We start from the raw sequence: 18,031 nt of genomic DNA on the forward strand, positions 1-18,031 counted from the left end.
CACTATAAACCACTTAGAGTGGTTTAAAGCACCATGGGGTGATGTATAAGTCTAAATGCTGTGCAATTTCTATCCTGAATAGATGAAAGGATGTCACACAGAAGTTAAGACATGTTCCACTTTGTTCTAGTATTTAGTGCATGGAAAAATATAGTTAAGATATGGGAAGTAATATTAGAAAATTTAATATAAAGGGGTGGGTGTGGCCTATCTAATATAAAAAGTAATGTGACAGTGGAACAAATTAACTGAGTCAGATAGTGGGCTTTTCATTTGATGTGCTGAAGCAAGGACTAGATGGTTATCAGTATCTATCTATCTCCTCCCCCCACTTCATTTATAGGCCTTGGATGGCATGGGGTGCTTTAAACAGGATACCTGCCCTGAGCAGAGTGCTGGAATTTATGGCCCCCAGTGGCTTCTTCCAATTGTATGTTACTAGGCTTTAGTAATTCCACCACCATTGCTATTAATGGGATTTATAACCCAACACATTGGCAAGGCAGTAGATTAGAGAATGATTGACAGTAGCTACTCAGAATTTTAGACAGGAGTCTTTCCCATGTTGCTATAAACATTTCGTATTCAGGAAGCTCCTACAAAAGTGGAACTACTGTTTTCATTTAGTTTCTTCAGACAAATCAGAGAGAGAAAATAAATGCACTGTTAACTCACACACTGAATGAAACGAGCAATGCAATGGGCACTTCCTGTTTCAAAATTTTCTCTAGAGGCACATTCAAACTTCCACTAAACCAAATTGTCATTTTCAGCCCCCAAGCCCTCAAAAGCATTTAAAAGTGATCGATGACTGTGTTCATTTCTGCCAATAGGAAATATTAAGAACCAGGAATGAAAAATCACTGCTTCATCCTGTTGGTCTTAGGTTCTGCACAACGAAAGTCCCCTCACCCGCATTCCAGGCAAAAAGAAAATAGGCAAAAACCAAACTAACCATAATCTCAGCCTGGCATTTTTCACTGAAACTACAGAATGCTTAGTTAATATTTGAAAGCATTAAGATTTTTATTAGTGTATTTTATTTTTATTAGTATCTGATTAGTTAATGAGTATTCAGTAATTGGTAATTGATGTTGTGAAACTTCAATTATTTTGCTAGTGAGCTTAAAATAAAGGTCCCCCTCACACATATGTGCTAGTCGTTCTTGACTCTAGGGGGCGGTGCTCATCTCTGTTTCAAAGCCGAAGAGCCAGCACTGTCCAAAGACATCTCTATGGTCATGTGGCCGGCATGACTAAATGCCGAAGGTGCATGGAATGCGGTTACCGTCCCACCAAAGGTGGTTCCTATTTTTTCTACTTGCATTTTTTTTACATGCTTTCAATTTTTTAAGTTGGCAGAAGCTGGTACAAGTAATGGGAGCTCACTCTGTTACGTGGCACTAAGGATTCGAACCGCCGACCTTTCTGATCGACAAGCTCAGCATCTTAGCCATTGAGCCACCACATCCCTGCTGCTAGTTAACTTACCACATAGTTATTCAAATTAAGGAGAAACTTTGTACAGAAATGTATTAAACATAGTAAACCGAGGTTGCTTTTCCTGGTAAAATAGTAAGATGATGTCATGTCATGATTATGCCTCAGGACTACAATCTCTTCTATTCAGTTTTTGGTTGTTTACAGTTAAGTGGGTAGATTGTTCTTTAATAATGGTGCATGAACATTAGCGTCCAGGAGATGGGTAGAGCCTCCCGCCACCGTCACTACTGGTTCAGCCAAACCGGGAGCAACTCACCTCTGGCGTGGTCTGCACAAACGAGTTGAGGAGAACTACATAATCCATTGGGGATAGTGTAGATACTTTAGATCTGCATGCCAGGTATGTAGTGGAGACATTGTCCATTATGAGTTTTCTCCTATTGAAACCACACCAGTCTCTCCTCGGAAGAAGATACCATTTTATTACATGGTTTCTGGGATACTATTGCAGGACTGCACTCTATTAGTTTGATTTAATTTCTATGTATATAAATGAATGCAAAAAAGTGTGAGCAAGTATGGCTATTTTAATTCTGGACCCTACATTGGGAAATGTTGCAGAGTAAATTGCACTGTAGATGAAACTAAATAAAATCTATTGAGTATGCTTTTTATTGCTTGGTATCACACTTTACATGTTTTTGTTTTTAAAGTGCATAGATAGCATTGAGAATATTGAGACGATGATATAAAAATAGCAATTAAAATTATGCTATGGTATAAACTATTTTGTACACATAACATCTTGAAGTCATAAACAAGTGTCTGTTTCTGTGGCTAATCATTCATAAAGGTTTCACCCTATGGCTATTTTTGATTGGTTCAAAATGTTTTCTCAGTTGCCAAACTCAGATGATCTCCATTTACAATTCCAACTTGCACCAAAGGTGCTTGATGAAATATAACATGAAAGAGTGATGGAAGTCAGGAAACATATACAGGATCATGATCAATCTTAATACAAACTGATCTATAGAGGGACTCTGTTTCTTCCAAAGCTTCATTTTGGAATTTTAATTGAAAGGCAACCTTAAACAAATAAAAGTAGTATAAAGAGTTCCTCCTGGGCAGTTGGAATATTTTTCTATCAAGTTATGAGGCTTATTTATTTAGCATATAGCATATGGTGTCAGGGAAATCTGCCAATGCTAGACACAATGCAGTCCCAACCACTTAAAATTACTGGTTTATTATGTTCAGCACTTGTGTGCCTATCCTTATACTGCAGAGGGCGAACTAGATTATAACAAATGACTAGTAGACCTTGGGTTGCTGGCTCTTCTGGGCTACTCTGCTAGTCTCACCTCGCCTCGTGTTCCATTGCCCCGTGTCTGGCAAGGTCCAACACCGGCTTCTGTTCTCTGCAACACAGCTAGATTTTTCCCACCAAAGTGGTACCCAATTATCTACTTGCACTATTGCAGTGCTTTTGAACTGCTGGGTGGGCAGGAGCTGGGGAGCAAGCGGCAGGAGCTCACTTCATTAAGCCACTGTTCTACCACATTTCCCCAAGTTATGCAATATGATGTATTGATCAAGTTAACCATCTGCCCTGAAGCCATTTTGTCAGTCACTACCTTCTGCTGTGTAAGCCAATCAATAAGTTTTATGTAAAGATAGCTGACATATTGTTTGCTAGTCAAACCATCTTAAAAGTCATTTGAGAAAGAGATATGTTTGTCTTTCAAAATATATAAATAATAGGGAGTAGTTAGTCTCAAAATATCAGAGAAGGTAGAAGCAAATGGAAATGTGGCTGTTTCATTCATACAATACAACATTATCATATTAGGACAAAAGGGGTCATTTAAAAGCAGGTTTTATGTAGGAAGCAGTTTATAACTGTCCAAGCTTAGGAAAGTGGTTGAAGAAACAACTTTTAGGTCGTTTCAAATATAGGACAAGTATTGCTTAGGATTATAGACAGATATAGTTATCTCAGATGTGCTATTGTCACAAAAGGGATTAACTTTTGCATAATGGTTTTATAAAGCTATAGTACAAAGCATTACCAAGAGTATTATGATATACTTCTTTATGCTATTACTGAACATTTATCTTTACAAAATATTTTCTCTGCAGTACTCTGGGAAATTCTAAAGGAGTGGGACAGCACTAAAATAAATAAATAATAATCACAACATTCAAACCCAAGAGCCATGAAAGTGCCTTAAACGAAATCATTTAATTTTAAAATAATAAACACTGTGTTTATTGCACAGAAACAATTCAGATCGTATCAACACCAACTTCTTCCATTTGCCATGATTAATCAAAACTGTCCATTTGGAAGACAAGCTTCTGAAGCCATGTTTAATATTGAAACACATGACTTTTTCAACATGAGGTAATCTCAGGTGGTAGGTTGCTTTGGCTTGTCCTCACGGGCCAATGACTTCTTGCAGGCTAACATAAGAAAAATGAGCACTGGCAAGTGCCAGAGGCTGCACAAAAACAACTTCCTCGAGCTGGCACGATCTGCATCTCTGTAGAAACGAAAGCCAAGGTAGGAAATGTATAAGTTGAATGGGAGAGAAATTACAGGGAAAATCCACGTGGTCACATCAAGGACAGGAGCCAGTGACGAGAGTCCAATTAAGGCCAAGCAGTGACGCAGAGCCACTCGCCTGCACAATGCAGGGTGAGTGACAGACATCATGCAGTAGCCACTTCGGGAGTAATCTTCACGGAGGCCCCAGCTCAGAGCATTGAAATGAGGAAACTGCCAGGAGTAAAGAATTCCTCCAAGCACTAATGATCCTGCAAAAAGAGAAATTTAAAACATTCAATTGTTTATACAGTGGCTAAAATGGATTATTTCAATAATAGAAATTTTATTGCTAGAATTGTCTTGTAGTCTGAGCGGTAATGTTGTATTATTTGGTTCTTCAAAATTTTAATGCCCAGTCTTCTGGAGTTGGACGCCACAGCAAATGTTAACAACAACAACAACAACAACAACTTGGCTGAACTTTCTATTTGTTATTTTATATAAATCAGTAAATCATTTGCAGATGCAGAAATCATCTTAGCATAGCCTGCTTGCCCCAAGGCAGTGAAAGATATACTTAATGCAGCTGCAAGGAACATTTTATGTAGTTTGCCCATGTAGCTTCTATTTACTTGCTTTGTATCTGAAAGAAATAAGGTGATAGAATCAGGTGACAGATGACCAAATGTTATATATTATATGTATTATTATTATATGTATTATTATTATTATATGTTATATATGTTATGTTATTATTATATATTATTATATGTTTATTTATTTATCAGCATAAATACAACATATATATGTATGTATGTATGTATGTATGTATGTATGTATGTATATGAAATAAAAACATTGAACAAAACATTCTCAGAAAGAACAACTCCTAGTTAATTCTTTTTAAAAAAAAATTTTTTTTAATTTTTTATTACACAGACAACAATGGGAAAGGGAGAAGATGACCAAAAAAGGGGGAGGGGAAACCCATCTTCACATACAATATGTCGTTTGATCACAGGTGCATCCCTACTAAGTTTGTACATCCCGTATCTCTCTGTTGTATATTTAATAAACACCACAATAAGCTAGGCTTTAAAAAACAAAACAAAAAACCAAGAAAAAAAAGGGTGGGGGGAGGAGAGGGAGGCCAAAAAGGACAAAAAAAAAAGTCCAAAAAGGGAAGAAAAAAAAACCCCATCATCACATGCAGCATTACATTAGAGGAAATATCTGAGATGGTAAATATTATTTGAAGATGTAGATGTTAAAACTCCTAGTTAATTCTTGATCTTAGTGTCTCTGTTTTCAGGTAAGCCCCCTTCAATTGTTGCCTAGTTAATTAGAATTCACCATTAGCAATGATCTCTCTGGGTAAATGGAATCACAATGTTTATTAATAAAATGGAATTATTAAAAAAAAACAGAATAAAGCATTACTTTTCATATCCTAACTCAGAAAAGTGCAATTTAGTCAGACATTATATCTTACAAAAGAGCTGCAAAATTCCTGGAATGAAAATACACTCTATATCAGTGTTTTTCAACCACTGTGCCGCGGCACACTAGTGTGCCGTGACATAGTGTAAGGTGTGCCGTGGGAAAATTACTTTATATATAGTCAATATAGGCACAGAGTTAAATTTTTTAAACATTTTCTAATGGTGGTGTGCCTCGTGATTTTTTTCATGAAAAAAGTGTGCCTTTGCACAAAAAAGGTTGAAAAACACTGCTCTATATGACCATTTATACCTTAGTCACTTCGTAAGTGGACGAAGTGTGATAAGCCTTGAAGGTACAACTGGTCCAGAATGCAGCAGCTCAGGCGGTAACAGACATGCCTTTCTATGTACCTGTGATACCTCTTCTCTGTGAGATCTCCTGCTTGACAATTGGCTTCTGAGTGCAATACAAGAAACTGGTTATGGTTATAAAGCTCTCATTACTATTTGAAAGACTACCTATCTCTGATAGTTTCTGTATGCCTTACACAATCAGGAAAAGTGGCTGTGGATTTTCCAAAAGCAGTCATTCTGCTTTCAAGAGGTATAGAAAAGTAGTTTAAATAAAATGGCACTTGAATATTATCTTGCCATGTTTCTGGAGCAGGTTTATTAAGCAGAAAAGAATGAAATTGATCTTGTGATAGCCATGTAATTTAGATATATACAATATATAGGTGAAAATGTTATAAGTGTGGATAAGCATGTAACCCATTCAGCACTACAAAATCCATGTGCCATAGCATTTTATTGTTGCTCTGTACAAATCAAGAGTACAAGGTTTAAGCATACAGGGTAAAAACAAGAACCTCATTTTGTATAAAATGTGGTTCTATTTATTCTGTTTGTCAGTTATATATTTTTGGACAACTTTAAAAGTTGATGCAAAAGCAAAAATTAAAGGGAAAATGAGAACCATCCTATAATAAGAGCTCAGGCACTTGGGCGCTGTAATTGTCACAATAATTATGGAACATTTTCTTATAATTACAGTCCATGTTGAAAATCATATGCTTCAAAAGATTGAATCTTATGACCCTAACAATTACTAAAGACACCCAATAGTCTCTTCAGAAAATCTGTCTTTCATGAGAGACTTTTAATAGGCATTACTAGACCCAGAAGTTTAACTGAATTTTACAGGTCCAGTTCTGAACTAATTTCATGCATTCAAATTGCAAACCATAACAGGAAAATCTGTTTTATTCACAAGAGAATGGAGAAATTGTCCTAATGGTATTGAGCGATATTTTTGCCATGGTATGTATTTCCTTCCACTCTTTTTTGGCTAATAGTAACTTCTCTGATCTACAGTTTCTATTAAAAATATATTCTGCTCCACTACTCAAGCTCGTTTTTCTGTTATAATCTATGTGCCTGTATTAAAAATAAAATCTGCAAATTTGCACTTGAACACGGTTTGAACTAAACCCTTCCACATCAGAAGTAGTTATTCACCATTCTATTAAAGATCAGTATATAAATCTACTGCGCACAAAAAAACCCCATGTTTTATCTCTAGTTATGTCTGCATACATACAGTATATCTGAATGGAAACTCGTGGTAATGTTTTGCAAAATGTCTTGAAATGTAAAACTTTTGTTCGTTCAACTTTGTATCATTTACAATTTCCAAATTGGAACTTCAAACCAATTTGCTACCTCTTTCAAAGTCTTGGTTTCTGGCTTCATATGCATATAACAGAGACCGCCAACTAGGCATTGTATAGTCAACACTGAATGGTAACAATATCAGCTCAAAACAGATGTTGGAAGTCTTATTACTGTTCCTAAAGGCAATGTTTATTGCTTTAGCTACCAAAAAACACTGTTTCGTTAAACACACAATTTGGGTAATTCTTTTTGAATAATATGAAGGAATTTTAAAATTATTTCCACATTCTAGGAGCCAATTGATATATTTAGGGAGAAAGTATGTGCGCATTGGTGGTTGGTGGTGGGGAATGCATGCCTAAGACTTTACCACATTACCAGTTATGTAATGTAGGTATTCTGCAGTTTAAATCCAAACTTTAAGAACCTCTGTTTAGAAGGATTGTATGGTTGTTTTAATTGGTTTTGATAAAAATCCTAGGTTGTCCTAGCTTATAAGATACTAAATAAATTAATCTCCCTTAGTCTAGATCAGTGTTTCTTAAACTTTTTTTCTCACAACTTCTTCCCACTTCTAAAAATTATGGAGGATCCCAACAGAGCTTCTGTTTTACATGGCTTATATATATTGATATTTACCGTATTAAATATTAATATAGAATGTACAATATTTATTTATTGAATCAGGTAAAAATAACACTATTAAATCATTAGATACTAATGACACTAGATCTTATGAACTAAATTTAGCAAAGATACCCAATAGTCTCCTCAGAAAATCTGTCTTTCAGGAGAGACTTTTAAATAAGCATTACGACCCAGAAGCTTAACTGGATTTCACAGGTCCAAAGAAGTTTCATGCATTCAAATTTCAAAGCATAACAGGAAAATCTTTTTTATTCATAAGAGGATGGACAAATTGTCCTAATGGCATTGAGCAATATTTTTGTCATGGTATGTGTGAAAAAAATCCTACTTATGTAACAAAATAAAATAATAATGAGAAGATTGACAGTTTTAAATTTTTGCTAATACCTTCAATATCTGGCAATAAATAATTTTGATTTTGTGTAACCCCTAAGAGGGTCTTGGGGTACTTCCAAGGGGCCTTCAGACTAGATGTTTAAGAAACGCTGGTTTGAACAACTGATATTAGAATCAGGAAACAAGGATATATTCAGCTACACTTTGCAATAGAAGAAACATTAATGTCAGTTACGTAACAAATAAAAAAAACTAAGCAAGAAGCCTTTCTTGATGGCGTATATTTCCCAAAGCAAAAGCTGTACATTGCTGATTGGGAGATTTTTTTTTTATATTTAACTTGGAAATTGAGATTTAGTATAACTGAGCCTTATTTATGTATAAACAACTTTGTTTCCATTATCTGAACATTGCCACCAATAAAACTGATCAAGCAAAATAGGCAAACTATTTTTTAGAAGTTATAACTATAATAGGTTGACAGATTTGTTAAAATTCCTAAAACATGACATTAGTTTAATTTCTACGCTGTACAACACATTAAAATATATTTTATATAACCTAGATGATGGAAAATATTCTGATGAGAAGGTGGCAAGGTTGCTATGATGCAAGAACAATTGAAAACAGATTCTTTTAAAAAAATCTAATTTGTTTAAAATATAAATTATTTTCTTCAAAATAATTATGCTAAGTGTATCTCTTTTATCAGCGAGCCAGACTTTTATGGAAATATATTGAGTAAATGTAGAGAACTTTTAACTTTCATTAATTCTAATTTAAGATATGCTTTTATTTTATGGACCCCAATGGCTGCTTAAAAATATTTACCTTTGGCTGAATTATCCAATGACCTAAAAAGGTCAAATATTCAGTTTTTAAAGAGATTATAAAAACTAGTTTTAAATGAAAAAAAGTGACTTCTGAGGTCAAGGATTATGGATATAACACAATAGGTCATGCTACTTTTTATTATTAAAATTTGTCTATTGAAATAGGATAACTCTCTTCTGTTCAGCAATGTACAGTTTTTGCTTTGGAAAATATACACCAACAAGAAAGGCATCTTGCTTAGCTTTTTTATATGAATGTAGTGATTTACAAGAGAAAGTGTTAATTTTACAATTGATCCCCAATTAGATATAAATTACTTCATGCAAAAGTCATGCAGGCTGCACAATCGTGAACTACTTTCAATGTAGAAAAATAGCTGTAGTGTTGATGTGATCCAAGAAATGAATATTTTTATTGCTGTTGCCGTACTTTGGAATTTCCTCACTACAGAGATCCAGTTCGGATGTTGGGATGAAGATCTGAAACTAGTGAGTGCATAATTTTGTCTACTACCGGTAGCTTTGATAGTTATTATATTACGCTCAGGTTTAATTATTATTTTTGAAGAAGTTCTTTTTTGTTTATGAATTGATTTTTATTGTCAGATGCTCATATCTTTTGGAAATGGCATACAAAAATAGTAAATAAAATGTGTGTGTTTATTCTTGCATTAGCCTCAGTTGATTTGCAGTTCCAAACTAGCTTAAATTTCTTATATCTCCAAATCAAACATACTATGTTTCCGTGATAAGCAGAGCTGCAAATTACCTTAGCCACATTTCAATCTTGTGTGTTGTGTGAACCTTGCCTGCATGACAGTTCATAGCTCAGTGTGGCAGGGATACCCAGAAAATTGTATTAGCAGAATAAACCATGTTTCTTTTAACAATGGTTGTGGTATGAACACAACTGCAACGTCCACAAATGGGAAGAATTTACAATATGAGTTGCATTTTGACATTTCATTTTTAATCTGCTTCAAAGCAAACCTGAATGCATCAATTCTCTGCAGGAGAAGTTAACCACAGGCTGCTTCCTTTCTTCCATAGAATCACTAAGTTACTTAAGTGTCACTTAATCCTTAATAGAAATAATCAACTTTTCCCACCTGAACCAGTACACTGCATGATTAAAGTAGGAGCTCCAATTAAACTGATCTGAGAATAATCAGTCACTTCAAATTCACAGCTTATTTTCCAATAATTATATGAACAAAGTCTCAGAGTGTTTTTATTTTTTTAAAATATCAGGTATTTTTTAAAAGGGCTAGGCTATTGGTTGTTTTAAATCAGGGTTGTCAAACTCACATGTCACGGTGTCATCATTCATAAACAAAAAAGAACTTCAAAAATAATAATTAAACCTGAGCATAATATAATAACTATCAAAGCTATCAGTAGTAGACAAAATTATGCACTCACTAGTTTCAGTGAGTGTTTCAGTGCTCCTGGGTGCTGGGGAGGGCAGAAATGAGCGAAAAAGGGGGCATTTTTTGTTCAATTTTTGTTGAATTTTTTGTTCAATCCCCCCCACCCCAATCCCCAGGAGCACTATATAAGCCTCCTAAAGTCTATGCATACCTCTTTTTTGACAAAAAATGGGCCAGTTTTTGTTCATTTATGCCCCACCACAAGAAGCACTCTACAAGCTTCCTAAAGGCTATTCATGCCCTTTTTTGAAAAAAAAAAAAAGAACTGCAGAGTGCAAAACTTTTTTTTTTTAATTTGCCTCTTCAAAATCTTGGTGCTTCTTATATTCTTATACGTGTCTTATACTACAAAAATATGGTAACTTCTTCCCTTCACTTCCAAGAAAGCAGACAACTTAGGTAATTTAATCTCTAATGTAAACAAGAACAGAAGAAGAGAAGCTCTGTAAAAGTCTGATTCATTTCCAGTGGGAGATCAAACACCTGCTCCGATTATACTGAATTTTGTGTGGTTCCAGTATGATCAAAATACATCTACCTGGAACTTACTTCCAAGCAACCACATTGTTCGATGCTTTCCAGAAGGATGATAAAGGCCCTAGGCTTCCTAGGGCCTTTCCCTATTACCAGCTGTTGTTTTCTTCCTCCATCCTTGAATCAACAACAAAATTTAAAGGAGCAAGAAAGAAAAAGAATGGCAAGTCCTTGCAGGCACAACCAAGTACTTCCCCTGGATTGACAAATGGAAAGATTTATCTTGCCCAAAGGATGGGAAATATTGAGCAGCAGAGCTCTGAACAGAAATAAGAGAGTGGAAGGAGAATAGTAGATGAAGAGAGAGAATGAGTAATGCAGTAATTAAAACAGGAGTTCATCACCTCTTGAATTAGAATTTTCAACAAGCATCCAAGGCTGTATTCATAACATGTTTACAATATGTTTCCATAATATTGTTTCAGTTAATGAGGCTGTAATCAAATCAATTTCGGTCCTATTATTCTCACACACTGCTGTCAAGTCAACTCATTGTTCTTGCTACTACTTTGGTGCCCCCTGCTGATTACTTTGTAATAGAGAACCAGGGTAGAACAAACTGGAGCAGCTGTCCCATATGGATGGTTGAGTATTTTTTTCTTTTATTTGAAAGCACTAGGAACTTAACACAGCTGTGTACAGTGAAGATGACAATGAATTTATTGACCAGGCCCTGACTTTGATTGCATCAATCCCTCAGGTATCTAAACGGCAGAATGAGCAATATGACTGGGAAAGAAGAATCAACTGACTTTTGCCTTATTACATTTAAAACTGCCTACAAGCGTTACCCATATGTTTCCATATTTCTCAGATAAGCAGCACAGTATTTTGCCTTCGAGTACCTTGTACTATCCATCACTATTGTAGTTTTGTCTCTTTTACAAACCGGGTAAAATATTTTTCAGTTGCTGTCATTGTTGAAGAAGATAAAAAAATAATAATCAGGGTTTTACTAAAGATCTATGCAACTCAATTCTCTATATAATTCCCCAAGACCAGTAATAATATGGTCCAGGCAAAGAAGCTTTCCCCCAATCAACTTTTTTTTGCAACCAGTTACACATTTGCTTGAAGGTAGTTCAAAACTATCTTCCTAACTACTGAAGAAAACTTCACTTGAAGTTTGCCATTGCTTCAAACAAAGTGAGGAGTTTTTCTTTACTACCCTACTTCTGGATAGTTGAGGGCTTTTCCAGAGGAAGGGCTACACACACAATTGTCTTTTTCTTTTCCTCTTGGTGTTTTGTTGTTAAACCTATCCATCTGCCACCTGTCACTTACTGATAAGAAGTGCCCAGTTTAAAATCCCCAGTTGTAAATAGATGTGGGCTGACATAATTAATGTCTACCCTACGACCCAATTTGAATTACAAAGTCAAGGCAATTTGAAAATCAGCCTCAGTGTGATTAACATTAGTACACACAGGCAGTCTATAAATTCCACAGCCCCAGGAATTATTTAAATTATCTGAAAATGAATGAAAATTAGGGCAAGATGTCTTTCAGGAAAAATAGAAGGCAGAAGTGGGGCGTCTGAGATAAACTAAATAGTCCCTTGAGATAAACATTCTTGGACCCAGTAATATCAATGGGTCTAGGCCACTGTGGGTCTCTAATGTCTAACAGAGTTGCCAGGCTGTTATCTGCCATGCCACCATCACGACTGTACCAGAGTAAATCCTCTTATCTGATGAAGCCTTCTCTGCAAACATCCCTCTTGTAAATAGGATTGTTTCACATTGGATACATTCTCTGAGCATGAAGATGCCATGCTCTAGTCTACGGTCTCTGGAGTCCACTGCGGAAGTGGGAACTAGACACCATCTTGCAAGGCTAGCAGGATCTACTGCTTTCATATGGAAATGTGGCAATAATAGAAAAATCTTGACTTTTAGATGGTAAATACAGCAATTACTTGCTGTAATTAGGGTTATTCTGTTCCAATCTGTCTTTCTTTTTCTGGTTTCCCTTATTAAATTTATTATTTTAAATTTCTACTTGCTGTTTGGAACTAAACAAAAACAAGATTTTGATACAAGGGAGAGGTGCCTGCAAAAATTTACAAAATTAAGGCAGAGACCACTGAGATGCTGATAACTGATATTACAATAATAATTGTAGTAATGAAAGTGCAACTCAGAAAGCCTACCCAAAACTTAAAATTAGTTTTTCATCAACTAACAAATTATACATATGAATTAATGATAGTCTATTAACCACAATAATGATTTGAATTTGAGGCATAATAAATTTAAATATATATCAATTCCTAAAATACACTAGACTTTTATTTTCACATGTAAACAAGAAAATTAAATAATACTAGAAATGCAAGATATTAGATAAAAAAGACCCATTGAGAAATGGAGATTTCTCTCATTTTGATGCATAATTTTGTTCTTTGCATTTTTTCTTTTTGTAAAAAAATAAAAGGAATGTTTAAAAAAAAATAAAAGTTCTTAATAAATACTAATACTTGTGCTATATTTCAACTATCACAATTTATCTTTAATATGAAAAAAAACTTCACTTTCAGGAAAGGTCTGTGAATATATAAATACTTTTGACTAATCCTTTCTACCTAGATTAACTGCATTTTAAAATATTTTTATTTGCAAAATTGAAATTGGCTTTTAGATTATCTGGTTTACAGCACAATTCTTGCCATGAAATTGTAGAACCACTAAATAGGACTAGATGGTATGTCATGAATCAAGAAGAAGGAGGATATATTAGTAATAAACTCTTGCCCAAAGGAAAAACGAATTGATGAGTCACTCTAAATGGCTAGATTTAACAAAGTGAATAAACAAATTCCCCTTCCCATAAAAAATAAAATACAGCAAGTGCCAATAAAATCTTGGATTTCTTTCTGTCTAATTCTCTCTTCCTTGTTGAATTACTTTTTCAATAGAGAACTTCACTTTCTCTATTTTTAACCATGCACAAATGTATTTCTGCCTTTTTACTTAAAGTTATATATGCTAATTAATGATGAAGTACTAATGGATTCCAGAAATCTGGCATGGAAGTCTGTCTCCTTGCCCACACTAACAAAGGTATTCACAATATGTCTTTCAATTTTTTTTTTTTTAAAAAAATCCTCCCCCTTTCCCTTTTCTCTTCTGGAGTAACTTTTGAATAAATACTTATGAAATGAAGTCCTGAACTAAGAGTACATATTTTGAGAACTGCCCTTCATTCATTAATAATTTTGTATTGATTTACAATGATTTTTGTACTGCCCATCCTAGAAATTATGTAAAATAATGAAATACTACTTACATTTCAAACCTGTATGTTTGACAGGAGTTCCAACATTTACAATGAAAACATAAATGCCAAACTGACAATGAGAGAATGTGCAATCTATGCAATCAAAACTTTTAACTAAATTGCATAGAACAGACCCAGAGCATACCAAATGTCTCTGCAAGTGGCAATTCAATACAACTTCCAGAGTGAATGCTACTGCCTGCAAGTCCAACAACAATAATAAAAGAATGATGTGAGACAGACCTGGCATGAATTGGATACATTTCTATTTAATGGAAGATGTCTTGAAATAAGGCTTAAATTGAGCAAACAGCTGAATTTGCAAAGCTCAGCATGCCAAAGCAGTTGCCTGTGCAAAACCATGGCGATGCTCTCCAAAGACTTTTATATGGCAGATTCAGTGGTATGAAATGTCAGTCATCTGTAGGTCAGTCATTCAGTGGTATGAAATGTCAGTCATCTGTAGGTTCTGATCCATGCTATTTGATGCACCAGATGGGACACCTGGAATTGCTGGAGGGTATTGAACAAATGTGAGACTGTGGAAGAGCCTAGTAGTCAGGGAAACATGATGAGGAGCTAGATCCAAGACTTCCCTCCAGTCCTAACGTACATTGTGCAGAAGGTCAAGGAACGCAAAGGCATTTTGCATGGTTTCTCGCCTGCCAGAGTAGTCCTGCTTTTGTTGTTTACATCAGAAGCAGATACGACTATCGATACCAGCAACCTCAGTTGGAAACAACCAGTTTGGTTATTGTAACTTTGTGCATGTCTCCTTGAACCTGTTACCTATGGAAGTTGCCCCTTGGAACTCAGACCAATTGTCAACTTATGTTTGAACTCCTAGACTTATTGATTCTGGCTATTTTGAACACTTTTTTTTCTTGCAAGTGGGTGTACTTGAACAGTCCCACTGTTTGCCTTTGACTTGAAATTGTCTCTTTGGTGCACATGCATTGTGAGACTGGCTTGGAAGAGGTCATGAAAGATCAATAAAAGGCAGTGTTTTCACATGGTATCAAAGGCATAGGTGAAGCCACCTTTGGTCTCAGGTTTTAAAATCAGGAAAACAATTGTAAAGTCTAAAATTGGCTAAACATATATATATATTTAAACAAACTCCTCAACTTTTTCTAAAATTCAAGAGAAAAAAAATCACCCCATGCACTTTGTACCATCACTCCATCACGGCCTAAAAAAAAAAAGGTAAGCACAGCCCCTGGCTATTAAAAGATTGCTCATATCTTAGGAATGAATAGACAGCAAGATTTCAAGGTATGTGAAAATGCTGGTGGCAAAGGCTAAGCAGGAAGAGATCAGGCACAGGTAATTTCACAGAACAGATATGCACATTAACAGGTTGCTTGGTTTTTGACACATCCAAACAGAGTATTATTGAAAATCACAGGCTAAATGTAACTTCTGGTACAAGGAAATCACTCTAACCTTCTGGTAAGGATTTTCTAAAACACATGACCCCCAGTTTCTGGTTTCTCCTAGAGATCAACTGAAAAGTTGTGCTACCATCTCATCTCCCTACTCAGAAAATAGCAGTCTACTCCCATTTTGGTTCAAGTGTACTATAGATGTTGTACAAATAGCTCAAAATACCTACTTCAGGATCTACTTCACTTCTCTTCTTGGTACCTTTGTGAAATCCATGAGGCAAAACCTCTAAATCCTATCTTGCCAAGATTTTTTGTTAATCGAATAGCATTTAAAGAAAGCAATCTTGCAGACTATACCTGTCAACTACTAACAGTACCTAGCAGTGACAGATGAATCTTACATAACCACATAAATACTGTACATCTTTTCAATTCATCAATACTATTCTTTTCTAGAACTGCACTACCTCTAAGCTTTTTAAAATAAACCATGATCTCCATCAGCTTTGAACCAGAAATCAAGCTAACTGTGTGGTTTATATGCATGTTACCCTTTTTTATGTGACTTTATTGCATTACCCATTATTACAAAGTCCATTGTATCCAAGCCTGGAGGCATTCCCAGGATATAACAGCTTATTATTAAGTATTTTTTAAGTGTTTTACTCTTTACTCTTGGAGTTATCTCATCCTTACTAAAAACTCTTTTCCACCCTGAGATTAGGGTGCTAGTCTCATGCCACTGAGTATGTTGCCCAAGAACCTCTTCTTGATTTTTACTCATATATCAATATGAAGCAAGGAGTGCTATAGAATTCAACATGGAAGATATAGATTGTGGAAAATGTAAAGGCTACTCCAGTAAATGTTGATTAAAAAGGGAATGTTTTATTGTAATAGAGAGACTTAGGAAAAACAAAGCACTTATATACTGCAGTTATTTTTTTGCTAGTCCCAAAGCTAAAAGGAATTTTCCCCATTCTTGTCTATGATGTGATGGGGTTTTCGCTTTATACTCACCTGCATCCAGACTACCAGTTGCTGCTAGCCAACCCACGACTGGAGGAACGGCACCAACCACAGCTCCTACCCATGTATTCACAATGCTAACTCTTTTCAGAGGCGTATAGCAGCAGGAATACAGGAAAATGTTGAAGGCTCCTAAGGCACCAATAAGAGGATTTACTCCAAGGACCAGCAAGGTTATTGCTGGAACTGCACAGCAGATTCCAAAGGAGACAGCAAGCAGAGGACTGTTTAAAAACAAGAAACAAAGAATTTGGAAGACATCAGTAAAAGATTTAAGATCAACATCTATTAGTATTTTCTCTTGTCCTAAACTTTTCATATTTTTAAGTTCAATGATGGCAATCAGCATCTGTACAAGGTTATATCTTTGGAGGTATACTAAGTAAGCTGCAAAACTGACAAGGCAGGTGAATAAGAAAAGCAAAATGCATTGCACCTTTACTGTACTGCCTTGTTTTTTAAACAGTATGATGGAAGTATGAGAAATATGGTGAATCTCTGTAGGCAGATTAAATAGGTAGATGGAAATATGTGTTATTTATATTAAATATACAACGTACTAAACATCCATCCAAAAATTCTGATGCTGCTTGTACATAATTATAGACATATTTCCTCCACTAACTTTTAATTAACCATGCACTGCTTTACAGAAATCTGTACTCAAAATGTATTGCCCTGGAAAAAAATAATTTATCAAAACTCTATAAACCTAAACTATGGATTTTATTAGTGTTCCAGCCATAATTATGTCAACTCACAAAAGCACAGAACTAATTATTTTTAATAACATATGTAAACATTTGGTGTGGATTTTTATACTTTCATACAGACCACTTATAGTGTTTATTTAGAATCGCAAAATAACCCCAGGACCGGCTCTGCCTCAATCTTGTTAGAATGCTAAGAAGGAAGAGATGTCTGCCTTTAATTTAACTTTTAATTAAATGGACCAGGCCAACAATTTGATAAACTGAAATATAATTTGACCCATTTTACAAGCCCAACTGTGGATTTTGGTAATTTAATTTAACGGATTGCAATGTTCATTACATTTTTTTCACAAGCTTTGGAGCCAAGAAAACTATACACAGCTTTCAATGAAAACATGTGAAACACTAACACAGGGACCTAATTTGACACAACAGTATAAACTATAACAGAATATTATTATATGACAAGTTTTATTGCATGAACCCCTCACTTGCAAACGGAGGCAAACCTATTGATTGATTGATTGATTCTGTCTCAACGGGATGTCTGAACCGGGATGTCTGAACTGACCCAAATTCAAGCAATTAGCAAATGTTAAAGATCACATTTTTTTTCTGAATTGGTTGAAAAGAAGGAAGGACTTAACAAGAAAGAAGAAACAGCCTGAAGTTCTGTTTATTGCTTTAGATGTTACAGATTTTTTTGTTGCACAAAAGCTGGAATTAAACAA

At 35.1% G+C, this 18,031-nt stretch overlaps 1 protein-coding gene across 3 annotated transcripts in view; it reads right to left on the minus strand.

The window, feature by feature from the left end:
• Positions 1–3,669: 3,669 nt before the first annotated feature.
• COX10 (cytochrome c oxidase assembly factor heme A:farnesyltransferase COX10) overlaps positions 3,670–18,031 on the minus strand; it is a 113,750-nt gene continuing 99,388 nt past the window's right edge. For all 3 annotated transcript variants that reach the window (XM_087709814.1, XM_087709815.1, XM_087709816.1), the window contains exons 6-7: positions 16,579–16,811; positions 3,670–4,263 (exon numbers count right to left, since the gene is read on the minus strand). In XM_087709814.1, the coding sequence (XP_087565940.1) occupies positions 3,857–4,263; positions 16,579–16,811 (640 nt within the window). In that variant the 3' untranslated portion in view covers positions 3,670–3,856. The remainder of the gene's footprint in view (positions 4,264–16,578; positions 16,812–18,031) is intronic.

This window comes from Thamnophis sirtalis, unplaced genomic scaffold, assembly GCF_051295495.1.
Source record: "Thamnophis sirtalis isolate CommonGarterSnake01/CBP01778 unplaced genomic scaffold, rThaSir2_p1.2 scaffold_3, whole genome shotgun sequence".
NCBI classification, from domain to species: Eukaryota; Metazoa; Chordata; class Lepidosauria; order Squamata; family Natricidae; genus Thamnophis; species Thamnophis sirtalis.